Raw genomic sequence first — 27,382 nt, forward strand, 5'->3', positions numbered from 1 at the left:
GGGCAAAAGAACAAATCCCATCATGCCCCTGTCTGTGGTTCTCAGAATCTTGTGATGCCTCATGGGACCTCATGGCAGAGTTTCCTTCCCCTGGTCTAAACCATTCTAGTCCTATTAATATGTATTGCTAGCTAGAGGGACCCATGTCTAGGAGAGTATGAAGTTAGTATTCTAGAAGCTACACACAACTTTCCTGTAGACTTTGGCCCATGCTCATGTGTGTATGGAGATATTCATCATTCAGATTTGGCAGCAAAGGGAGTGTTCATGTTTTTGGAATAATTATCAAACGCTCAATTTTATGTGCAAGGTTTAGGCACCTATTTATATCAGCTCTCTGGTTTCAGAAAAAGAGGGGTACTATCAACCAAGTAATTGAATTGCACTGGCAGTGTTAATTCCATGTGTTTGGAGAAAATTAAATGAGGAAATGATGGACATGCTTATCGTCTATTGCTTTGGATCAATATCAATGCGTCCTGCTACGGTCATTATTTTAATGCTAACAGCAGTAAGCTTTCAGCGGAGTAAAAAAAGTCAGTCATCTTTTAGTTTAAATGATTCAAATAAATATTCAAAGACAGCTGTGTACATTGCTGCTCTACCATATTGATTTCATGTAAGGTATTCCATATATAGATTTCTTGACTGAAAATCAGAAGCACTAAAAAGGATCTGAAAGGAGCTGTCTGAGCAGAATTAACATTATTCAATAACACTCAATTTACTCCTCTGCCACTGTAACTAATTATTCAATTTCCTGCCTATAATGGCATTCTGATAAAAGGTAAAAACAAAGCATTATCAAAGTGAGACTGTTAAAACAGGGTATTTATAGGGCATTTAAATGAAGAAAAAAACAAGTAATTTCAAGTAAACATCTGAAAACAATTACATTATCAGCAATAATAACAATAGCAAAATGCTTGGGCCAGACTGCTATGCAAAAACAAATATACACCAACTGTAATGTAAAAAGAAAGCATTTAGAAAAAAGCTTAATCCAACAAAGCAAATTATGCACAAATTAAAAGGATCACAGAACAACTAGCAGTCAGGTTGAAAAAAAAAAACTTCACAGATCAACACTAAACATTTATGGAGTGAGCCTATGGAAATGCATCCATTGTGGCGCAGTTTCTGTGCAAACCTATACCACAGTGAAGAACCGTTTCCTTTGCAAAGCATAAAAGAACTCACAGTTTAAAATCAAGAGGCCGGCCGGTATATTGTAGCTCCTAAATCGTCTGCTACTTCCTGGTTTGTCGTGGTATCAAACTGATACCACGACAATCAGTTTCAAACGTGGTATCAAACTGATACCACGACAAACCAGGAAGTAGCAGACGATTTAGGAGCTACAATATACCGGCCGGCCTCTTGATTTTAAACTGTGAGTTCTTTTATGTTTTTTATAATAAACGTTTATGCATACCGCACCATGAGGAGGTTTCTTTTGTAATTATACAAATCCATAATGGACGGAACACTGCCGAAAGAGACATCTGAGAAGTGGACCCTCTGATCTGATATCGCTGCATTATCACCTCATCTGTGGGGTGAGTGCATACCCGAAAGGGGGCAATTCGGAGACACTCATAACACGTTGGTGTGGGAAGAATTTATAAATATTTGCTTGAAGTCTTCATTGGATTCACTCAGAAGCACATCACTGATTGTTCACTTATAGGGACTGTTTTAAAGTTCAGACAAATTCACGGTTTTACATAATTTATTGGCAGATGTGCCATTCACGATTTGTGATATTTTCTAGGAATGCCTTTTTCACTACCATGATGACACAAGAGCGATAAGGAATTTTTTTACACTTTGGTTATTTAATTAGAGATTTATCACCACCACTGTATTAAGGTTTGCATTATATATACACGGAGTACTACTTATATTGTGATAATTACATATGTTCAGATAGGGATATTTATTTACTTTATTTTATTTTTTCACTTTTAGCGCTGCACAAATCACACTTCATGTAATCAACTGTGCATCCTGAAGTGCTATTTAAAGCCATACATCTAATCTATTGTCTATCTCCCACCTTAACTGCCTTTAGTCGTTCCCTAAGGATCTCTATAGGGAAGCCTATCCCACCTCAACCTAACCACTCAACATCACATTCTCAATCAATTCATCCCCACACAGCTACCTCCTCATGTATCACTTACCCCATCTCTTATAGATTGTAAGCCCCCAGGGGCAGGGCCCTCCTTACCATCTTGTCTTGTATTGTGATTGTAATGTCTTCCTTATATTGTAAAGCGCTGTGCAAACTGTTGGCGCTATAAACATACTATGTAATAATAATAATAATCTGCATACAAGGGTTTGAAGAATATTATACCTCAAAGTATGCCAGACTATTTAAAATTGGGACTTCTGATTTGAATGTGAATAATAACACAGAAATGTCCCCTAGGAATTTTATTTCCAGCTGCTGAGTGACCTACTAATGAAATCTGGAATTGGGGAGAAACCATGCACAAAGAAAGGTCTTCTATAAGGGTCACTGTTTTATTAATGGTCAGAAATCTGTGCACCACGCAAAGTAATTACCAATAGTACTGGAGTCCTACTATTGTTTCTGAAGAAAGTGTGGGAGGCAGGGATCCTTTTGTGTCAACCTACCCTAGTGAATTCAAGTAGCTTAACTATTTAAAAAAAACTATTTGTGCATCACTTGGCTATAGATCCTCAAATCATCTCTGATGTTCTGTGTGTATTGTAAAGTAGCCACTGCTCCAAGCTCCTGTGATGGACTACAATCTTACATTTAGTTTACTAATTTGTATTGAGATTGTAGTCCATCACATGAGTGATTTTGGAGTGGTGGCTACTTTACAACACACACAGGGACAATGGGGAACAAAAGTAGCCACCCTCCAGAAGGAAGGACAGTGTCAGCACCAATTCAGAGATGATTTGAGTTTCTACAGCTGAGTGATACACAAATAAGATACATTTTTGTTAATAGTGAAGGTACTTGAATGCATTGTTAAGATTTAACTCTTCAGATTAGTGTCACGTTAATGCTTCTTGCTTATTAGAAGAAAAAAAATCTTAATTTTACAAATATATATATTAATTCAAGATGCATGCATGACACAAAGTGGCTGATTTATAACAGGTTCGCACACCGTATATAGCTGTGCACACAATGTTCGCAGCAAATTACTGACACTAGTTGGAGCCAAGGAGCGTAGGATTTCCTATTCTCTTTGGCTTCATCTAGTGGCAGTAACGTGCTGTGAAATGGTGTTCACACAGCGTATCTGTTGTTTGCCTGAAGAAGGGACTTTCTGGTCCAGAAACGTCGCTTTGTGTATGTGACATCATGCTCAGTCAATAAAGGATATTGACTGCTATCTACAAACGGAGTGCAAGTGACTTTATGGTATTTTGCATTTGATGTGCGGAGGCATTCGCTGTCACTTTCGGCACCCCCCAGTTTTCGTTGGGGCTTTATCCGGTCAGGAGTGCGATGGGATCTACTACATTTTCACACAGCGTATCAGCCCCATAGGGAGACATGCATTAAAAGGAAGTAGATAGCGCATTCCACTTGACATTGCAGTTTTTAATCCACACTGTGGAGGTTAAATGTGGAGCTTACACTGTCCATCTAAGTATTACTGCAAAAAAAACTCTATGATAAGTGGAAAGGCCTTTCACATGACTTTGACTTCCCTAACGCCACAGTGAGGTCATACCGCTGCTTTACAAGTCAGCTCCTTAGTCCTCATTTACACCTACAGTGTAGGTGCGTTTAGAGATTACTGCATCAGGAATCCCAAATCTGCAATTTACCAGCGGCAGCTTTCACCTGTTCAAGTTAATGATAGGGTGAGAGTGGCTGCATTGGAAAGCAGCAGAACGCTGGGACACCACACAATCGATCAGGTTTGGGATACCTGCTGCACGTAATCACAAGTTAATGATAGGGTGAGAGTGGCTGCATTGGAAAGCAGCAGATTGCTGGAACACCACTCAAATCGATCAGGTTTGGGATACCTGCTGCACGTAATCACAAGTTCCTGAAGCAGGAATCTCTAAATGCACATACATTGTAGGTGAGAATGAGAGCTTAGTCTTGAAAACATGCTGGACTTTCTAATAAACATTACAGTAGCAACAGGTCAATCCCTGGATCTGTCAAATATTTTAGCACTGTAGATAAATAGTAAAGACTCACCGATGCAGAGCAAAGAACAGTTTACATCTCTGTTTAACCAGAAAAAAACGAAATCTAGCCGCACATGGTAAATACTCCAGCACAGAAAACATAAAAAGCTGTTTATTTTAACTCCATTAAAAGCACGGAAGGCATAAGCAACAGACAGATGCATTTCAGAGACAAAGTAATGGGTTATCCTTGAAATGCATCTGTCTGTTGCATATGTCTTCAACACTTTTAATGGAGTGAAAATAAATAGATTGTTATATTTTCTACAGAGGGAGGCTTCCGATATGCTGCTACTTTTTCCTTTCTAAGAATGACTAGAAATACCTTCATGCTTGGACAGGGTTAGAAGGGAAAGTTCTGAATGACGGCAATTATCAGGGCTACATATAAAGTATGTATGAGTGATATTAGTGTTAAAAGCCTAAACAATTATCAAAAAACTAAACATTTCCCAGCAGTAATTTCCAAGTACAAAGTTATTTTTTTCAAACCAGCTCGAACATCCTCTCGTCCAATCTACATGCCTGCGGGGACCTCGGTACACTGCAAAGGTTCCTGCTCCACCCTGTCAGTCCTTGACGCTAACACATCGGCCCAGGGACAGGGATCTTCTCCAAATATCACTTTATTTTAATTCGGCATAAAAACAGCAAAGTAGATTATGCATTTCAGTCTAAACCCTTGGCCTTAGTAATAGTAACATCCAAGCATTCACTACTATTTCTTCAAATTAAAAGCAATTTAGTGCAGCAGCTCTTGCCATGGTATTTTCCAAAGTATGAAAGGTGGAATGTGGAAGATGTTATATATACAATAAAAGGAAGGGCCCTCATTATGTCAGCATCCCACAAAACTTGATAAATACCAGCACCAGATATTTTAACTAAAAATTAAACGTATAGAACTCAGAACATCTTATTAAAAGAAAACTACCATACTGAAAGAAATGTTAGCTGCCGCTGCTAACATATTTTTCAAGTTTTAACTGCTTGTAATGCTGATTCAATGGCTTTAATAGGTAAATATATAATATTGCATAGGATTATGTATTCTCCTTTTCTATCAGCAGTAGGTGATTTAGGCTTTCTTATATTTTCCAGTTTCTTTCTGCTCCAGAACAGTGACTCCTCCCCATTCCTTTGTATGGCTTCAGTCTGCAGATGTCATCACAGAGTGTATGAAGGGGAACTGCTTATGCTCTGTTCTATATTACGGTAACCAATCCATCTTAGAATCTATTGCCATGCCTTAAATGTTTACAAATAAAACAATAGTTTAAAAATAGAAAAAGCTAAATGAAATTTGACCGAAAACCACTGCGGGTTCCCTTTACTAATAAGAGTAAGTGGTACAGATACAGGCAAAGCATACATTTATTTTTTATAATACTTCCCATAAAAGAGGAAACATTTTGAATTTGATAAAGATTTAGATAAGTATTCTTGACAGGGGGTTTTTTCCTGAATCTGTGGCACTACTGATTTCTGTAAATCCACATTAGAACTGCACTCACTCACATAATAGATTCTTCTCCTCTATGTAGCTGGTGAAGTACAGGGAGGCAATGAGAAAGGATTATATAAACAGGTCTCAAAATGCTTTGTGTCACTTTTGATATCCACCACAGTGGTAGGATAGCTTGGTCAAGAACACATCCACAGCCTCTCTCGTACTGTAAGTATGTTCCCTGTTGGCACATGTACATTATAATTAGTATAATACAGGTATCATAAAGTGCCAACAGCCCTTTACAAAGTTAAAGGAGACAGGACAATTACAATACAATTCAATACGGGAGGGTTAGGACAGCCCTGCTTGTGAAAGCTTACAATCTAGTAGGAGGGCACGCAATACAAAGGGCATTAATTGTGAGGTATGAGTAGTTGGAAGAAGGAAGACTACAGTTATTATGCTGAGGTGGGATAGGCTTCCCTGAACAGATGAGTTTTTAAGGTGGGCAGAGTTTTTAAAGGGTGGGCAGAGTAGGAGATAGCTGGACAGGTTTGGGTATGGAGTTCCAGAGGATGGGAGAGGCTCTGTAGAAGTCCTGGAGGCAAACATGGGAGAAGATGATGAGGAAGCTGGAGACCAGGAGGTCTTGGGAGGAGGGGAAAGGATGGGTAGGCTGATATTTTGAGATGAGGTTTAAGATGTAGCAGGCACAGAGTTGTGGATTGCTTTGAAAGTGGTTGTTAATATATTTTATTTGTTGGGCAAGGGGTAGCCAGTGGAGGCATTGGAAGAGAGGGGCATTAGACACTAAACGCTGGTAAGGGTGATGAGTCTGGCAGTAGCATTCACGAAAGACCGAAGGGGGTATAGCCTGTTTAGTGGTAGGCCAACACGGAGGGAGTTACAGTAGTCAAGGTGAGAGATTACAAGGGAGTGAATTAGAATCTTTGTGGTGTCATTTGTTAAGAAGTGGTGAATTTTGCAAATGTTGTGGAGGTTAGGTCAAGATTTAGAGTGATAGTTCAGATACTTTCAATAGTTATACAATACTTATCATGAATAGCTAAACTGATGGGTTTTTTTAAAATCTGCATGGAGTTAAGCTTTAAATGAGGAAACTATTCCCAGGCTTTAGGATATGTAAAGGAGGTCATAGCATGTAAATGACTTCTGTGCTATTTTAGTTAACATTTAGAAGAGCGTCACCTGTTACATGTTGGCTATTTTTACACTCATATTCCTAGACATTTAAAAAACACACAGAGATGTAAGTGAGTTTCACATCCTATTGACTTCTAATCAGGCCACTATTTGTTTGGACTGATTATTTAATCTGTCCAAACAAATAGCACATTAGAGGTCAAGAGGCTGATATGTGCAGGCATGGTTTGTAACGGTGAAAAGCCTCTCTAGCCTCAAAGGAACAATCACAACACAATATTTTGAACTGACTGCTTTCAATATACTCAGAAAGAAATGACATGGATGGTGAAGAACTGGTGGTAAAAGGAATGGAAGTAGTCCATGGCAACTTTCAACTGTACTCATACAGTAGATTAAACAATTGTACATGTTAACAACACAAAGTCCCTCTAACAGTATAAGTGACAGCAATTTATTTACTATTTTTGTGATGTTTTGGGAAGTGCCGTTAATGAGATTTGTGGGTGTAATTATAAAATGGGTGCAGAGCAAACAGCTCTGCGAATGTCTGAGTTTTAGATTTGCAGCGCATTATGCCCACTAGATGGATCTGAGAAGCAAAGGAAATTCCTATGTTCTACGGCTCCATCTAAAAAAAACATAATGCTAACATAAAACTTTGACGTTAGTAGAGCTTGTTCGCTCTCCACACATTTTATAAAAACACCACTTTGTGCTGTGATAGAACCTGCTGAGTTGTGATTTATAGCACACCTGTAATTATTTATTTTGCTAACTACATATATGTTGTGTTTTGAATTTCATGCTCTTTATCAAATAATTAAATTACTATGAATACGAGCTACAATACTGAGTGTCCATTGCACCCTAGTGTTTTACTACAACCTGAAGAATTCCATATATGTTAATTAGTAGATTATAGGCTAAAAGATGAATGTTGGCCAGATATAAAGGACACAAATGAATGCAGCGCTGTAATAATTAATTAATTATTAAAAGTAATTTTTGGAATTAAAGTTAGTGTAATTACCTGAATTTGACATTGTATCAGGCAGGGCTGGAGTGTAAGAGGAAAGAACAACACACGGAGCCAATCAGTTCACGTGCTGACAAGAAACATGCTGATAGGAAGACAAAGATGGCTGACAGGGAGAAGAGCTCATCACTGTGGTGCTGCTTCTCCTTTCACTGTCCAGTCACAGGCTGGGGTGGGTCCAGACCAACCTGAGCTCATAGAAATTGGGTTGAATGACGCTGAACATACTGAGGACATTTAGCAGCAGGAAAATAGAACTGGGGAGAAAATCTCTGAATTAAAATAGAATATTGCATCAAAAGCTGGTTTTGTTATTTTATATTTTAGTGGGCTGGTAATTTTGTCACTTTTTGCTGGAGAACTGTTTTGAAGAAGAACTCGAGAAAAATGATCTTAACCCTTGCGGTGCAAGGGTTACGTGCTCGTTTTCGTCTAGGAGCGAAAATAATAAAGTTATACTTACAGAACATTGGAGCCAGCTGGCTGTTACTCTGGTCCCTGAAGTCTGTGTCCTCCTCCACTCCAGTGATAGTATGTCCCTCAGGAACCTCAAATCCAATACACTGTATTGGACTTGATGACTCACTGGACCTTAGACTGCTGGAGCAGAGGGGCAGCAAGGCTCCAGGGACAAGTCTAACAGTCAGCCGGCTCTGAGGCTAAGCTGAGTATAACTTATTTTCGCAACTAGACTAAAGACAAGCACTTAACCCTTTTAGTGCGGGGGTAGCCCCACTTCAAGGGTTAACATCATTTGTACTCTTGTTTAAGGGTCCATTCACACCATGTCCAAAACATCTCCAGACCAGACTGTTTCCGGACCCAAAATGCATCCTAATGTATCCCTATGCTATTTCTGGCCTCTGTTCACACTAGCGCAATCCTTTCCAGACCAGACCAGAAAAATACTGCTTGTCCTATTTGTCTGGTCTGGAATTCACTGGAACACATAAAAATGCATCAAAAATGCATACAAACGCACTGGAACGCACCTGTAAGACCATTTTAAGCAAAAAATTAAATTTCCAAACGCGCAAAATCACGGTAAAACCGACACAAAAACGTAATGGACTGCGTTCCAGATCTGGTCAGGAAATTGGTGTGAATCTGCCCTAAATGGCTCTAGTGTGTGTGTGTATGTATGTATATGCATGTGAGATAGGAACCTTAGATTGTAAGGTCCTTGAGGGCCTATTCACACCACCTCCAGACCAGACCAGATTGTTTCTGGACCTAAAATGCATCCCAATGTTTCCCTATGCTCTTCTTGGCCTCCGTTCACATCATCGCAGCCAGTCCCAGACCAGACCAGAAAAATACTGCATGTCACATTTTGTCTTGTCTGGAACGCCCACAAACCTGTCAAAAACGCACCGGAACGCAACACAATGAGGAAAAAAAAATTTGGCTGGTTTGGATGATATCATCACCACTGGACTTCCTGCTTCTGAGGAGAGAGAGATTTGTGAAGATAGGAACCATGATGGCTGAAGTGGACAACTAATTGTTTGTAGAACTTGTGGAAGCCTGCCCAGAGCTGTATGATCCGAGGCATGGGCAATATAAGAACAATAATAGGAAGATGGACAAGTGGAGAGGCATTGCTGCCCAGGTTGTCCCTGGCTATGATCATTTGAGCAGCTCTGAAAAGAACAACTGTGGTAAGTTCATGTTTCTTATGTGCAAGCATTGTGCTGCTCTTTTCCTGGCTATCTGTAGGTCTTGCAGAGGTCACCAAGCAAGAACTAAAATTGAACATGTCAAAAACACATCACAAAGGCGGGAAACCACAACGTAGTGCGTTCCAGAAGATGGTGTGAACCTGCCCTAAAAGTAGAATTTCCAGCATTCCAGCAGTGGCTAAAGAAAATAGTTTATATCTGGCTGACTGCTTTGCAGTTGAGATTCTGCTTTGATCAATGAAGTTAATAGTCTATGACCAAGCTACTGGGAGGTTTGCGAAAACTGCATCTCTTTGCTGTTCCATGCATAACTATGCAATTTCCAGTTCCATATAATGCCTGACAACGAATCTCATTTTGTTTTGAAATCTTGCAGCCTCAAAAAAATTGATTTAGCTGATATAGAGTATCACATATAAAATGACTATCACAAAACAACCCTCCAATACTGGTCAACCAAATGTTATATAATGCAAGTCAGATTCCATTATATTTTTTTATTTATTCTTCCTGTAATTATTATACAGGAGTTATATAGCGCCAACAGTTCCTGCAGCACTTTATAAAATGGGGAGACAGTACAATATAGTTCCATAAAAGAAGATTAGAAGGACCCTTCTCCAGACAGCTTACAATCTACAGTTCTACATACAACTCTGAAGCCTGGTTCATTTATTCCAGCATTTATAAAGGATGATAGAGGAACGGGCAACGGGACAACAGCAGCAGCCTATGCTCTCAGCTGTTTAGTGCAGTGTTTCCCTCTGAATTCTCTTTCTAATCAGTCACGTCATCTTCACACCAGGCAGGGAGAAGCAAACATTGTGCATAGATTAGCATGAAAACATCGACTGCTGTGATCTGCAGTACACTAGGGAAAAGAAATACACTATAATAATGAAGATAGACATTTTGTGAACATACTGGTTGTACTCCAGAAGTGCACAGTGGCAATCAGGGACACAGTTTATGCAAGCTGCGCTTTCAGAAGGACCCAAGATACCCTCAACCTTGTGACACATCATACGAGTCTGATAATCTTTTATGCTGTTCAAGTCTCATCCAAGGAGGAGCTCTATGTCCCTTTTCTTCATATATGAAGAGGAACACAATAGGTTCTATTCAGCATACCACAAGTAGTATTTTCAGTACTGTGCATTCTACACTGTGGTTTCTTTTTTATGTTAAATTAACACTAAACTGAGAACTTAAGTTTTAAAAATGCATTCAAGTACCTTAATTATTAACAGTGTATCTTATTTGTGTATCACTCAGCTGTAGATCCTCGAATCATCTCTGAATTCATGCCGACACTGTGCTTCCTTTTGGAGGGTGACTCATTTTGTTCTCTATGGTCCCTGTGTGTGCTGTAAAGTAGCAACTGCTCCAAGCTCACTCCTGTGATGGACTACAATCTCACATTTACTTTACTCATTTGTATTGAGATTGTAGTTGATCATCGGAGTCAGCTTGGAGCAGTGGCTACTTTACAACACATAGGGACCATGGGGAACAAAATTAGTCACCCTCCAGAAGCAAGGACAGTGTCAGCACCAATTCAGAGATGATTTGAGGATCTACAGCTGAGTGATACACAAATAAATTAAATTTTTATTAATATAGGCAAATGTTGTTTAAGATTTAACTCCTGAGTTTAGTGTCACTTAATGAAAAGGATATCTGAATAACGCATTACCACATGGATCAGTTCAATGTACCACACATTTTATTCTTAATGTTTACTTTGTTTAGATATTTGTACTGTAAAAGTCAATTGACAAACCATTTTACATGGTATTATGCTTCGTGAGATAAAGAAGTTGATATTCTAAAGGTGAATAAGCTGTTCACTTTGCGGGGGAATGTTCCCTTAGCTTAGAAAATAAGGTGAAGCTCCATCATTCAATCATGTACAAGTAAAAATACAGGTTTTGTTTTTTGTTGCTTTCCTTGCACACGATTGGGTATTCTTTGCAAATTGAATTTTTACCACACTCACTAAGCTAGTGGTGGACAAATATTTATGGAATTTCAGAACCAGTCTGTCCAGTCCAGGAAGATTTGTTTTAGGAGTAAGCTCCATTGACCACAACTAGAGAAAACCTCAAAAGTTGGGCACCAACTGTAATTTTTAAGGAGCATTGGCTACCTGGCTCCTGGGATTTGTCTAGTCCTGCACTAAGCCAAGGAAAAATCCCCTTGCAAAGTGAACGGCCTATTTGCCTTAAGTAAATCAAGCGCAAAATATCAATTTAGAGGAAAAGACTTTAAAGGAGAACTATGGGGTTAGGGCTTTTCCCCATAGTTCTCCTCAGGGTAACGGGAGGACACAAACTAGCGTCCTCCCGTCACCCTAAGCTCAGTATATCGCGGTACACTGAGACGCCGCAGCTGGAGCGGATCCCGACAATTATGTGTGGATCCGCCCAGCTGCGTGAGTGACAGCTGGCTCTGCCTATCTAGAGGCAGAGCCAGCTGTACCCGCCCCCTCCCCGTCCATTCTGCCAGTCAGCGCTGGAGGATCGGAGCGGGGAGGGTGGAATCCAGCAGAGTGCCGTGACAGGATTGAGAAGTGTGCGAACGCCGGTATGTGTTCGCTCACTTCCCCATCTACTGGGCCGACCTGTGACAGTTTCATTGTCACAGGTGGGCTAGAGCTATGAGGACGAGTGAAAAGCACTCACCTCACAGTTCTTCTTTAAGCCGCTAATTGCCCATTTTATATGAAATATTTATGTTTGTTAATTGAACATTTGTAGCAGAAATTCAATACAATGAATTAAAAAAAAAACTCCAGCTTCAATAATATATACATTGGTCCAATGTACAATTACATTAGTCCAATTAGCTTGGCATAATGTAAATATATATACACATATGCAGCGTGTATATTTATATACGGCTGCAGCGAACGATTAGCTGAAAAAATTATTTTAAGGACAATCCATTGGTTGCATTAAAAAAAATCTCTCTCTGTGACCAACAAACCGATAATGGGAATAGTTGCCAACTATTCTCATAAGTTGTTGCAACCCTATATATATATATAGATATATCTATATACAGTATATACACAGTATATACACACATACACACACAATATATTGCGAAAAGTATTAGAAGTAACTTTGTGTGGCCTGTACAAAAAGTAACTTTGTGTGGCTTTCAGACTGGCACAACTGGCAGAGAGCTTCATGGAATGGGTTTTTATGGCCGAGCAGTTGTGTCCAAGCCTTACATGCAGTGGTGTAAAGCACGCCGCCACTGGACTCTAGAGAGTTGGAGACGTGTTCTCAGGAGTGACGAATCACGCTTCTCTGTCTGGCAATCCGATGGATGTGTCTGGGTTTGGTGGTTGCCAGCAGAACGGTACTTGACTGACTGCATTGTGCCAAGTGTAAAGTTTGGTGGAGGGGGGGATTATTGTGTGGGGTTGTTTTATCAGGGGTTGGGCTTGGCCCCTTAGTTCCAGTGATGGGAACTTTTAAGGCATCAGCTTAGGTCTGTAAAGAAATGGATGAGCGAGTTTGAGATGGAGGAACTTGACTGGCCTGCACAGAGTCCTGACCTCAACCCGATAGAACACCTTTGGGATGAATTAGAGCGGAGACTGCGAGCCAGGCCTTCTCGTCCAACATCAGTACCTGACTTCACAAATGCGCTTCTGGAAGAATGGTCAAACATTCCCATAGACACACTCCTAAACCTTGTGGACAGCCTTCCCAGAAGAGTTGAAGCAGTTATAGCTGCAAAGAGTGGGCCAACTCAGTATTGAACCCTACGGACTAAGACTGGGATGCCATTAAAGTTCATGTGCATGTAAAGGCTGGCGTCCCAGTAATACACTGTAGAAGCCGCAGCTATTTCCCTGTGCTGTGATACTAAGAGTTACTCAGCTGAATATAGTCGCCATTCAAAGGAAACCTGGGAGCGATGCCATGATGTCACAGCCCCTTGTCCAATCAGAGAACACCTAATAATCATTAAGTAAAATAATAGATGTTCAGTCTGCAGGAGCCAGGGCACTGCATCCACGATCCACGTATGGCAATTGCAATGCTTTACTGGCTCCAATGCAAAAAAACCAATAAATGATCAGCCTTACTACACCCAATGTGGCTACACACATTTCAAAATGAAAGAAATCAAATGTACAACTCAGATTTTGTGAACATCATTTTAATTGTAAATGAAACACGTGCTGCAATTCAGCCTGGATTTCACATATTCATGCTTTATCTTGATTTTCTATCTATTCAGCATGAAAATGAATAATGCTGCATCTGTGCAAGCAGGTGTGCCACAACCGTAAAAAGCCATGATGCAGTGCATGACATTATAGTCAGAAGCCGGCATAATGAAAATTTCTTATAAATCATACTCGAAATAAATAAGCAGTATTATTCCGAAGATTGCTTTAAAATATTTCAAGTTTTTTTTCCATCCTTGTGTTTGTGTTGATGGACTTTGGGCTTATGTCAATGGCATCAGTCTGACATCGGTTTGAGCTGCTTTTTCGGAAATCATTAAAAGGTGCAGTTGAACTCTTTCTGACCTGCATTTGACTTTTACCAGAATGAAAGCCCACCAACATAAGCCCTAACAAAGTCTACCACTTTCATTAATAGTGCACCACATAGATCAATAGCCTGCCTGTGAGCCGGAGATTCTGCAGAGGGACATGGCACGCACCATTACAGTGAACAGAGCCCTCCCTACTTTTTTTTATGAACTGGTTAGACTGTGAGACATCTGTGGGGAGGTTTAATTAAGTTATAAGAGTCTCAAAACAAACAGCTTCATAGCACTATACTCTGGTAACACCTAGGCAAGTGTGGCAATAGGCAGGCAGCATACAGACAATCATACCAATAAATAACCAGCAGCCTTTAGCACCAGGCAATCATGATAATATGAAGGTAATAAATGTGGGCAACACACTGGCAATCCTGACAGCAGGTGGACAAATAATGTGGGCAATACATTGATAATTGAGACAGTACGTGGGCAAACAGCAAGAAATCATGGCATTTATTAAGAAATAAATGGGCACTCATTGGCACCCAATGCATGGGCAACAAATGAGCAGTTGTGACTTGTGTTGATGGACTTTGGGCAGACAACAAAAAGGCAATCATGATATTAGGTGGGCAGCAAACAAGCAATCCTAAAAATATATAGGCAACATATAATATTGGGCAACCCACAGCAGATCGGTTTACTGAACACTAAGGGGTCCATTTATAAAAGGTTTGCAGAGCAAACATCTCTGCAAACAAGATGGGCAGTGCATTATGGCCACTAGATGGAACCGAAGAGCATAGGACATTGCCCAGCAACCATAATATATTGTGTATCCTATGTGAATTATTTGATGAAACCATAAGTAGCTATGATGTATGGATGGTTTAAAGAAAAAAATCCACTCAGCATTTTTTACATATAAACTGACCAAAGGCGACATATAGAATATACATAGCATGGTTTCCACTATCTCCTAAACATCATAAAGCAGGACAGGCACAAAAACAAATATTGCATTATACATATTGTTTAGGAGATTTACATGTGTGAGAATGATTAGTAAAATCCAGATTTGTAATGAAAGAGAAGCAGGGTCATGCTTACCTTTTGGCACTAGTGGATAATTTGGCAGCAGTTTTGCTGGATATCTTTCCTTCTTTTTTCTTAGGTTGAACTTTTTCCCGCTCTTGCTCATTTTGAACCCCATCCCGCTGGTCTCCATCCGAGCTACCTCCACTAGTTGTTGGACTGTCATCCACCCTTTGGCTTTCAGTTGACATTTTGAAGATCTACATGATAAAAAATGAAAATTGTTATCAGTTACTAAGAACTATTGAAATGATAATGTCATAAATGGGCAGATTTTCCGTCCCAAAAAAATGATTCATTTTATTCCTTTCTCCACATAAACCTTTTTCATAACCATTGTTGCATCTGAATTTTATCATCCCTGTTTAAATTGGAGCTCGATTTTAATGCTATGTGCATCCAAGCTAAAAGGTGCCCATACACTGTTTGAAATTTGCACAGTTGCACAGTGTGCGCCGCTGTCAGTACCCTTTCGATCGGCATCCCTCCATCAACTGATCGAAGGAGCCAGACGGAAAATCTTTGATCAATCAGAGCCAGCTGCCAATGAGCTGCCCGCTCTGGTTGGGTATTCTGACACCTGTCAGAATACAATGTAAACAGCGGGATTCCTCGATCGTCACCGTTAGTGTTTTTGGGGGAATCAGGTCTATTTTTTTCTGTTCAGCACGCAGGTTGAACAAAAAAAATAGATCAGTGTATGGCCAGCTTAAGCAATGCACATTGCTAAGTGGCTGCAAGGTAGTCACTATACTGGTAAAGGTGCAAGCTATAACCAGGCAGTTCTTCCTGTTCCTATACCCTACTACTTGATGACGCCATCAATGTAATCCAGTAATCAGAAGTAGGAGAAGCCAGGATATGACTCAAAGTCTTAAAGTCCACCTGAATGTTCAGTTTGAATCAGCTAAATCAGTGGTTCTCAACCTGTGTAACCTCAGGACCCACATTTGTCCTTGGTCATTAAGTGGCGACTCAAGTCGCACTGCAATGGAACGCACAGCATTGCGGTACCGCGAGTTCCGGTGCAGGCGATCGAACTGTGGGTGGGAGGTGCGTTTAGGATGCCATTCAAAGATCCACCCAGTTTCCAAACCTTACGAGAGCTGGAGTGCATCCACAGCCTGGGGTCCAGTGTGGGCTGCGACAGAGCTCCATCCATATCTACAATGCTTGTACAGCTCCCTTGAGTGCCCTGTAGATGTGCCAGGAGCCAGAATGTGATATCACTCCAGTCCAGGCACCTCTACAGGGCACGCAAGGGAGTGGTACGTGTGGATGGAACTCCCTTACGGTCATAGCCCCAGCCCATCCCACCTCAAGCTGACACTCGGCACCAGGCAGCAGATTTTGAATGGCTGCTTGGCGAGAGAACTGACAGGAGGAGCTGAGGAGTCTCAAAGCTGGCATAGTGGAAGGCACACAGCGACCGACTGAACATGGGGTCGCGACCCACTTTTGGGATCACGACCCACCAGTTGAGAACCAAGGAGCTAAATGTATTCCCGATGCATCAAAACATAAGGTGTACAAGTCATACAGCTCACTGTCTTTACAAAACAGCTACAGTCTTTGTAAAAAAAAAGCCTGTCTCCTGCCAGCTTGCTGTAGATAAAGATCCTTACTTTATGTGTATATGCAGTGGTCTTTCTGCCTAGGTCCTACATGCCCACTAAGTCCGAGCTAGAGCTCACCAATCAGCAGGGAACATGAGCTTTGCTGATTATTTGGACTATAGATCTGACTCTGCAGAAGGCGTATTGGACCTCTGCAAAGAGACCACTGCTTCCACTCAGAAAACAAGAGTCCTTCTCTGCAGCATGCTGGCAGAGACCAGGTTCATTTGGGCTTTAAAAGGCACATGTGAGGCAAGAAGAATGGAAGGTGACTAGAAGTGTCATGTCTCTGGAAGTGGTCTGCTCTATCTAATCAGATATCACATGCTAAAAGTATATTAAATTGCTGATCATTTGATCCTATTAAACTCAGCTAATAATCCCTGCTAAAGAGCAACTGTTTCTTTGTCATTTTAGACCTTAGATAAAAACGAGTACTTAACCCTTGCATTTCTAGGGTAGCCCCACTGCAAGGGTTAAGTTTCTTCTGTCCAGAGTTTTTCATAAATGCTGACTACGGGAGTACAGGCATGTTATGTTGTGTGTCGGCACGGCATCCTGTAGCTCCCAACTGCAAGCTCGGGGATGCAAACTGACCACACCAGCACAGATCTGCTTTCATGCTTGGCGTAGTCAGAATGCAGCAGGAAGATAAGGGAACTGGCAGGATCACCAAGTATTTAGTAGAAAGACACTGGCAGAGGGAAAGGTAAAAAACAAAACTGGTAAAATAACCAAAAAAGAAATGCAAAACTTCAATATTATTTTTCTACAAAATGTAATCTTCTGTGAGTTGTTACATACACCAAGTACAGAAATCTCACGCTTGGAGTCACCAAGAGATATGAAAAAGCTGACTCCAATGGTGTAGGGTTCCCACCTGGGGGCGTTCACCCAAAAACTGATATTTCAATAAATAAAAGATCATTTGCATGCGTTACAATTTCAGCATAGACCTGTTACATTTCTATAAAACATTCTGTGACATGTTAAATCGTTGGGCCTGAAGCAGCAGCAGTATAATCACATTTTATTACTTACAACAGGATTGCTCACTCACAGGCCTAAAGAATTGTATCATATTTGTTTCTGGGCAATAGAACTTTAGGAGAAGGTGCTGATAGCTGCAGGAATCAATTTATGGCCGTTAGTAACAAATTTAAAGAGCGGGTATGATGTTTAACAGTTTGGAAAAGCTTTTACAGATGCAGTCTGACATTATGTTATCCTGACTAATGAGAACAAAGCGTTTCAATGCAGCCATAGGAAGATGTCAGTATGCTGAAGGAGCTTTGTTCTTGGCGAGGTCACCACAGGCAGAATGAGCTAGTACAGCTGCGATCTTTCTCTCTCCACTGTTGCAGTGAACTAGGCAGATCACCCAGTTTTTTTGTTTTATTTCTAGTCATTATAGAGCAAAGTGATCACTGATAAGGGAATCTGGTCACTTTGGGCATGTGTGGGAGGAGGATCAGAGGCTTGGAGAACCCACCTTCATGCACATCTATTGTTGAGCGCAAATTATGGCAGATCTTCATAGGCAGTGACCTGCAACAACTTTTAATCTTCGCACAGTTGACAGAAAATAACAGAGATTCATGCTAACGTGTTTCTTTTTGCAATGCTCTCTGCTGTGACTGTTTCAATCCTTCACTATTCAAAGAGTTCTTTATGACTGTTCCATGATTATTTTGAATCAATTTGTATATTACTCCAGACAAAACTCAGCGCGCAATTTCACATCCCTTGCTCTGGTGTAAAGGTGTGAACCAGGGCTGAAGGAAAAAAATGTTACAGATTTGAATAGGAGGTGAGGAGACTGAACCACTGTCAGGTTTTTATTGCTGTCTGCGTCCTTATTAGGGAGATTCATTCTCTCTAATTGTCCTGTTCACCAATGTCAATAGGAATTAAATTGAGAGCAAATCCAAAATTTTGAGCTGCCACCAGAACAGAAATGACTGAAGGTCCTCGAGCTGACGGCTTTCTGAAAAAAGCTAATTGACTGTCAGTACTCACCAATTCAATGATCCTAGATAACTAAGTGACTAGTAAATGCTTGTTCCAGATCAGTAACTCAGCCCATATAAAAGCACAACTCAACGCTCAGTTTAAATAAGCTAAATACATTTAAGGGACACATTTCAAATCAAAAAGTGTAGAGTCTTACAGTTTGTTTTCTATTTTAAAAAAGCCACAGCCTGATCAGAAAAGCCTGTCCCCTGCCAGCATGCTGCAGAGGATCTTTGCTCTATGTGTGGAAGAGGTCCTAATCCCCACATGGTGAGTCAGAGCTCATTAATCAGCTGGAAGGGGGCATGTCAAACTTCTGCAATGGGACCATTGCTTCTCCATCAAGAGCAAGGGTCCCACTCTGCATCTACTGACTGGGGACAGGCTTTTCTACTCAGCTGTGGCTGCTTTAGAGAGAACATTAACTTTAAGACATTGAAGGCTAATGAAATGAAAGCTAATCCACCTTACTATAAATCATGTGATTCCACTTCTCTAGAACAGTTATGCTGTCCATAAATCAGCCTACATGTGAGAATTGTAACATAATTTTTTTACTTTCTGACAGATTTCTGCGTAAAATGGTTGAAAAAGTAGGCATCCTGGGGAGTAAAACTCAATCCCTACATTGAATCATTTATATGATATTTATCCAGCTGCCAAGATGGAATTAATCAATACTTTCAAAACTCATCCTAAAAATATCTATAACCCATAACATCAAATAAATTATACTTCCTCTGTAACTAGCATTCCCCTTTAAGATATTCTAGTTTGTGCAATCACTTCCAGCCAGCCACCTGTTAAATAGCTTAAGAGACTATCTCCATGGGGATGCTGCCAGAAACATTCTTTATACTAACCCAATGCCATAATTACATGTAAGAACTTCTAGAATACACCCAATGATAAATACAGGATTTATAGACACAATTTACAAGTTCCTAAAAAGGAGTGGTGCACACATTAAAGGAACATAGTAAGTGCACGTGCGGGGAAGTGAGGCGCTGATGATGTATTCTTAATGACATTTAACGATCTGTACATAGACGGTTAAGTGACATACCCCACTTTGCAAAACAGGTTTTTGGTTAATGTACTAAATCGCGATGAGCATTCCAAAGACTTTTCAAAGGTTCACTGGAGAGCAGAAAAAAATTCTAGGTTCATTAACATACAATTGCATATTAATAGAACCTTTTAAATGATAGCAGCACCATTTTTTAACACCATTTATTTCCCATATAGTATATATCAGGGCTCAAAATTTAAGGTCCTGAGCTACTAGCCAGGCCTTCGAAGTTACTCGCCACCAGTTGCCCAATTATTCCCCAAACGTAAGACATATTGCAAACTACAGGTAAAGAATGTAAAAAGAATTATGCCATATTCAAATACATAGGGGGGAATTTACTAAAACGTGAGCAGACAAAAAATAGGGCAGCTGTGCATAGCAGCCAGCCAGCTTCTATCTTCAGCTTGTTCAGTTAAGCCTTGAAAATGAAAGCTGGAAGCCGATTGGTTGCCATGCACAGCTGCTCCACATTTTGACTGCTTAGTAAATTCCTCTCATAGACAATGTCCAATTGCATCCTTATCTGCAGATAATTGTAAGGTGTATGGCCAGCTTAACACTTATGGGCCTGTTGATTTGAGTCCCCCGGAGCCCTCGTTGATTCTTCCCTCTGACCTCCATGTCACTACTGTATCCACTAAAGATCCTGTATCCTGAGAGTGTTGGCTTCTCTTCGGACGTCACCTGACCAATGAGAAGTGCTTCTTAGCACAGTTAAATATGGTTTTGGTTAAAATTATTTTTTGTATCACGACAAGTAGATTGTCATGAGGGACAAGTAGAATGGGCCCCAGCTTTAGTCCTTAAACAAGTAGTTTGTTTGTTTTCAAATTTCCACACCTCTGGTAAGTATGTGTTGTTTTCCATTTAATTAGTGAAGATACTGAGCAGGCAAGGAATAGTCTTTTACGCGTGTCTACTTTCTGCTGCAGCTTCCTCTAAAGAAAAAAACAAAACAATGCTCCACAATGTTTTGGGCCTGTAGAAGGAAATGCCACGTCTGAAAATATTGCATCCACATCGATATGTATATATAGACTCAAATTAGACATTCCACACAATGCAGTTCAGCCCAATGAATTCTGCTCCCCTTATCCACTGTACAGTGGGAACAAAAATGGAAACTCATCCGTCACATCAGCGCAGGCACTTTTACCACCAAAAGAAAAGGGAAAAAAAAGGACACTTTCAGGAGCAAGCAATCATTATGTTTGTAAAGGAATCCTGCAGTGAGGACCTCAATCTGAGAATGCTAGTTTCCTGCTTGTTATGCTGATCCTCAATCTTCAGGACTTGGATTTTGCCTTTACTTGTTGCATGCTTATTCCCAGTCACCAACTCTAAACGGGAAGCCTGAGTCAGCCAGCCAAATATAATTTTCAGAAGAAGGCCTGCAGTAATGGCCTTAATATTTATTTTACTACAAGATTCCATTAAAGCTTAAAGAATAACTCTGCGAATTTAAAGAAAACTTACCCTTAGGTTAACTATTAAGAGTAAAGTGTTTGTTGTGTCTAGGGGCTGAAATCAAACTGTTTTACTTACCTGACCCTCAGTCCTGCAGTGGTCAGTGATCACCTCTTTCCCCCTCTGCGTCCTTAAGTCTAATGACATCAGCGGTCCTTAGACTGCTGGAGCCCGGGGACGAAGAAGCTGGTCTCGCAGCCCAGTGGGACCAAGGATCAACAAATGTTAGATTTTATACTTACCTTACCCCTGTCTTCTGCTCCCGGTGCTCAAGGGAGGGTGAAGCCACACTTCTTCCAGCGAGATCCTGAGGAATACACAGCAGCCCAAGGGGCAAGAAAATGCTCTTGCATTGGACTGGAGTGGTACTGCATTACTCAGGGATCTTCCCGGAAGGATGGTGACATCAAGCAAGCGATAAGGCAAGTAAGGCAAGTATATAAATATAAAATATAAATGTATAAAATATAACTTTTCCTCTTACAGGTACATTTTGCACATACTATAACCAAGTTGTTTTTTTTAACTCTATTTTACTGCAAGGTCCACTGTAAAATGTAATTTTTATCCAATATTAATAGTAAAATATTTTTGCATTTTTATTATTATTAAAAGTGTATCAATTTTTCAACATAGACAGCACAAACATTATAGAGCAAAGCTATAGCCCGAAGGGCAATTGCACAGGTACAACCATATTTGAACATGATTCCATTATGAACACCACTGAAGAAAAAAAAAAGTCAGAATTTCAAAAATCTTTCCAAATGTTTTATAGTTTAATAAACGGCATTTCAGAAGGCTTGTAATTTTTATGGCAGTTATTTCAATCATGCTGAAATGAAACTGGGGACTTTCCAATATTAGCGTTAAATAACAAAGTCTGCGGCGATGAATTAATTGATGTACACACAATACTGTTAACAGTCCTGGGGTTTCTGGTACTTTCTTCGAGCTATATGCGGCACTCCTACTACACAGCCAATTGTTAATTTGTCCTTGTCTGGAGAGGTTTACTGTGATTAATTACATAGCATTAAACTATTCGGAGTCCATCATTAAAAGGACATACTATTGTAATGTTTATATAGCAGCAACTTACACCAAATAATTGATTTCCTGATTTGGCACTCATCGCTATTATGCTTTGCTTGTCATGTCAATTACTATTCAGCCAGGAGCCGGAGCAGCGTTTACAATTGCCGATGCTGATTTAAAGGCACTGTGACTTCTGACCCATGCTGTTTGCTCTCAGGCGGTACAAATATTCCCTATATTGCAGTGGATATATATTATATCATTTACAAAAGGATATAATATCTTTAAATCATCTATAATGGGAACATTTTAAAGTGTCTAACAAGCCTGACTTGCAGTCTAGCAACAAAAAAAAATAATTCAGACCGCGAGGTGACTGATGTTTTAAATTACAGTAATAATGACACATTTTTTGAGCAAGGTTAATCAATCTTCATTGTGCAGAGGTCACATTATGTGCAAACCTGAGAAAAAAGAATTATTGTGATTGAAGTCAGTTTTCTTGAAGGAACATCGACTGAATGTAAAGAGGAGCCAAAAGATTTTAACTTTACATTTCGGCTTCTGATTTACATTAGAAGCTGTGCAACAACGCATGGCTGCTGGTGTGCGTGGCCAGGCACAGTGCTGATGCGCCATCCATTGCATTACCTTTTTTTTTTGTTAGAACATTATTGAAATGTCACGAGTGGGCACATGGGTCTATGGACACTGCATGGTGCAATATGGCTGTACCACTTCACACCCCGATGCACTGAAAAAAGTACTGCACGCACGTTTGTTTTACTGCACATCACCACAACACGTTATGTGAACTTAGCCTATTCAAAACTAGACAAATTGACTTGTCTAGCGTTAGAGCTGTGCTGAAAAAGCAGTCAGCACAGCCCCAACTCATCTGGAGTGAATCCAGCCTCAGGGCTTGTTCACACCATATACAGTCCTTTCCATAGTGGTTAGCTGCCAGAATGCGCAGTATCACATTCCATCCGGCTTCCTCCACTCATTGGCGTGGTGGTGCATTGAAGTCAATGGCTCCTTGCACTATTTTTTCAGATCACACTGGACTGGAACACAGGCATTGATGTGCCACGCGTTCTGGTGCGGGCAATGGCACTGTGGGGGCGGAGGGCGTGGTTTGCAGTGCCATTGACGCTGGAACGCATTGTATATGGTGTGAACAGGCCCTCAAGCAGAACTGAAGCCAAAACCTTTTTTTTAGTTTTGGATAGAGTAAGGAAGTGTTATAACCCATGAGCTTTTTTGGCAATCTGTGTCCCACTGTGTAGATTTCCCTTTACTTCCTCTACGTTAGCCATGACTAGAAGTGAGAGGAAATCCCTTGAAAATGAGGGAAATCCCTGGTGGTCAGCAGTATTATCAGAACTAGTGTTGCCATTGGAAGATTTCCCATCTATTCCCGTTCTGACAACCCAAAATTTGGGATTTTCTTTTCCTTTTAGTGATAATGGTCACCAGGATGAACAAATAGGGTGAATCTCCAACAGGGACACAGACAGCAATAAAAACCTGACACGTGTTCTAATAATTATTAGAATGCAGGATTTATATAACACCAACAGTTTGCCAGCACTGGAGGGAGGGAGGGAGACGGCACAGTTATAATAAAATTTCAATACAGGAGGGTTATGAAGTTTGAGAAATCCCTCCAAAGCGAGGAAAATCTCACTTTGGTGAGCGAACACATACCGGCGTTCGCTCACCTCTCGATCCTGTCACGGCTCTCTGCAGTGACAGGGGAGAGGCTGGATTCCCCCCTCCGATCCGCCAACGCTCACTGGCGGAACGGACGGGGGAGGGGGCGGGTACAGCTGGCTCTGCCTCTAGATAGGCAGAGCCAGCTGTCAGTCACGCAGCTGGGCGGATCACGACATAATTGTTGGGTTCCGCTTCAGCTGGGGCGTCTGAGTATACCGCGAGCAGCATCTCGCGGTATACTGCGGCGTCTCAGTATACCGCGAGCTACAGCTCGCGGTATACTGAGCCTAGGGTGACGGGAGGACGCTGGTTTGTGTCCTCCCGTTACCCTAAGTAGAACTATGGGGAAAAGCCTTAACCCCATAGTTCTCCTTTAAAGGAAAATATTGGCTTCAGTTGTCGTTGTAAATAATCTTGTGTGTATTAAAGAGACCTTCCAGAATAATCAGCAACTTCAAGCAGTAGTGCCCAGTAAAGAAACATTGTGACATGTAGTATTCTCTTCAATAAAAAGACTTTGCATTTAAGCCAACATTGGAGCGCCGGTGTCCTTGTTTCCTGCAGGAAAGAAACATGGCGCATACTTACCTTTCCAGCACATGGTGAAATGCTTCTTGTCTTTAACACATCCAGATGCTACTGCTATACATCACGTCTGGGTGAATCAAATAGAATGTCCTGTAGTAATGTAGTAGAAAAAACAATCACAGTGCCCTGAAGGGGACATAGTATCCGACACATCCGGAAGCGTCAGATAGCAGCAGCGCCTTGAAATGTTCAAGACAGTGAAGATTGCCTTTACACACACAGGAACTTTGATGGCATCCCAGTCTTAGTTCATAGGGTTCAATATTGAGTTGGCCCAGCCTTTGCAGCTATAACAGCTTCAACTCATCTAGGAAGTCTGTCCACAAGGTTTAGGAGTGTGTCTATGGGAATGTTTGACCATTCTTCCAGAAGCGCATTTGTGCGGTCAGGTACTGATGTTGGACAGCAAGGCCTGGCTCGTAGTCTCTGTTCTAATTCATCCCTAAGGTGTTCTATCGGGTTGAGGTCAGGACTCTGTGCAGGGCAGTCAAGTTCCTCCACCCCAAACTCGCTCATCCATGTCTTTATGGACCTTGCTTTGTGTACTGGTGCACAGTCATGTTGGAACAGGAAGGTGCCATTCCCAAACTGTTCCCACGAAGTTGGGAGCATTAAATTGTCCAAAATGTCTTGGTATGCTGATGCCTTAAGAGTTCCCTTCACTGGAACTAAGGGGCCAAGCCCAAACCCTGATAAAAAAACAACCCCACACCATAATCCCCCCTCCACCAAACTTTACACTTGGCACAATGCAGTCAGGCAAGTACTGTTCTCCTGGCAACCGCCAAACCCAGACACGTCCATCGGATTGCCAGATAGAGATGGGCGTGTCACTCCAGAGAACACATCTCCACTTCTCTAGGTATGCTTTACACCACTGCATCCGACGCTTTGCATTGCACTTGATGTAAGGCTTGGATGCAGCTGCTAGGCCATGGAAACCCATTCCATGAAGCTCTCTACGCACTGGTGTTGTGCCAATCTGAAGGCTACATGACATTTGGAGGTCTGTAGCTATTGACTCTGCAGACAATTGGCTGACCCCACTCTGTCATTTTACGTGGCTTACCACTTGGTGGCTGAGTTGCTGTTGTTCCCAGTTGCTTCCACTTTGTTATAATACCACTAATAGTTGACCGTTGTATATTTAGTAGCAAGGAAATTTCACGGAACACCTGAATCCAATGATTTGGAGGGGTGTCCCAAAACTTTTTGCAATACAGTGTATGTGTACATGGGGGAAACCATACATGTTCATTGAATAATGCAAACTCTGCTTCTTGGTTATGTCTTGCTGCTTCTCTCTGCATGTATTATCACCAGCACCTGTTTGACTATCTGATGTGAAATACCTACAATACTCCTAATAGCCTGAGATTGTGTGATCTTTGTTAAGGAGCTGGGGAGCTGATGTTTTCATTCGCGGCAAAAAAAGCACATTCTGTACCCAGAATAATAATGTAATTTGCTCATGTAAGTGTTAAAGACAAGTCTACTATAATCTGAGTAACCAGATTAATGTCAGTATTCACTGAGATACCTTGTACGTAATTAGCACAATGTGTGTTTGAGCAGATTCAGAAACATAACAAAGGTTCCAGGCCCTGACACCAAACTGCAGTAAGGCCCCACAAGTGTTAGGATATCATCACATTTAACAAAACGCAGGTTCAGAAAATTCAAAGCCAGAAGAAGTAAAAAAAGAAAAAGGAGATTTTATGAAAGCTCTTTATCAAAAATATCATGAGTGCAAGAATACTAGAAACATACTTTGCAATGTGTTTATGTGACTCGAATGACTTTAGGCAATGTAGAAATTATCCATCCCAGCTCTAGCAATCCAACATAGCTGTGTACAGCACGAGGATAAGCGGAATACAAAATACCAATCATCCGTGGAGTATTTAGACCTTGTATTAAAGACTTTTCCCAACCTTGTTTCAAATCATGGCACCTTGTAAAAGTCTGCAAAACTTGAGGCACCCCAATCTAAATTGTAAACAATATAAAAGAAAAAATGACTTGTGTTCCCGTCCCCCATAACAATAACAAACCCATAGTCCTCATTGTCACGGGGTGGGAGTCTGATGTTAAGGGGGGGCTTCTGATGTATGGAGAGCTTTCAAAGTGAAAAGGGGGGCTTCTGATGTAAAAGGAGGAGTTCTGATATAAAAAGGGGGTAATCTAAGGTGAAGGGTGCTTCTGATGTGAAAAGGGGGGGAATTGGATGTGAATGGGGAAACTTCCTCAAAATCCATACAGGGGTCCAGTATGGATTTTGAGGTGGACCCCTTTCACATTAGAAGCGCACCTCACATCAGATTACCCTCTTTTCCCATAAGAAGCCCCCACTTCACTTCAAAACCCCCTACCGTGCATCAGAAGCCCCCCTTCACATCAGCCTCCCACCTTTCCAATTCAGAAACCCCTCCATATCGCAGAATCCCCACTTTACATCAGACTCCCGCCCTTTCACTTCAGAAGACCCCTAGACATCAGAATCCCTCTTCACATCAGACTCCCACCGTTTTATTTCAGAGGCCCCCCTATACAACAGACACCCTCTTCCTTCACACCAGACTCCCGCCCTTTCATTTCGGAGGCCCCCTATATATCAGAAGCCCCCTCCCTTAACATGAGATTCCCACCCGTGCACTTCGGAAACTCCACCTATACATTAGAAGCCCCCCCTTCACATCAGACTCCGCCCCTTTCATT

At 41.1% G+C, this 27,382-nt stretch overlaps 1 protein-coding gene across 1 annotated transcript in view; it reads right to left on the reverse strand.

Moving 5' to 3' along the window:
* Positions 1-27,382, reverse strand: part of LOC108798345 (ubiquitin-conjugating enzyme E2 E2) — a 183,876-nt gene that overhangs the window by 143,687 nt on the left and 12,807 nt on the right. The window contains exon 2 of the mRNA XM_018570087.1: positions 15,164-15,348. Coding sequence (XP_018425589.1) covers positions 15,164-15,339 — 176 coding nt within the window. The 5' untranslated portion in view covers positions 15,340-15,348. The remainder of the gene's footprint in view (positions 1-15,163; positions 15,349-27,382) is intronic.

This window comes from Nanorana parkeri, unplaced genomic scaffold, assembly GCF_000935625.1.
Source record: "Nanorana parkeri isolate BGI_ZX_2015 unplaced genomic scaffold, ASM93562v1 scaffold37, whole genome shotgun sequence".
In the NCBI taxonomy this organism is placed as follows: Eukaryota; Metazoa; Chordata; class Amphibia; order Anura; family Dicroglossidae; genus Nanorana; species Nanorana parkeri.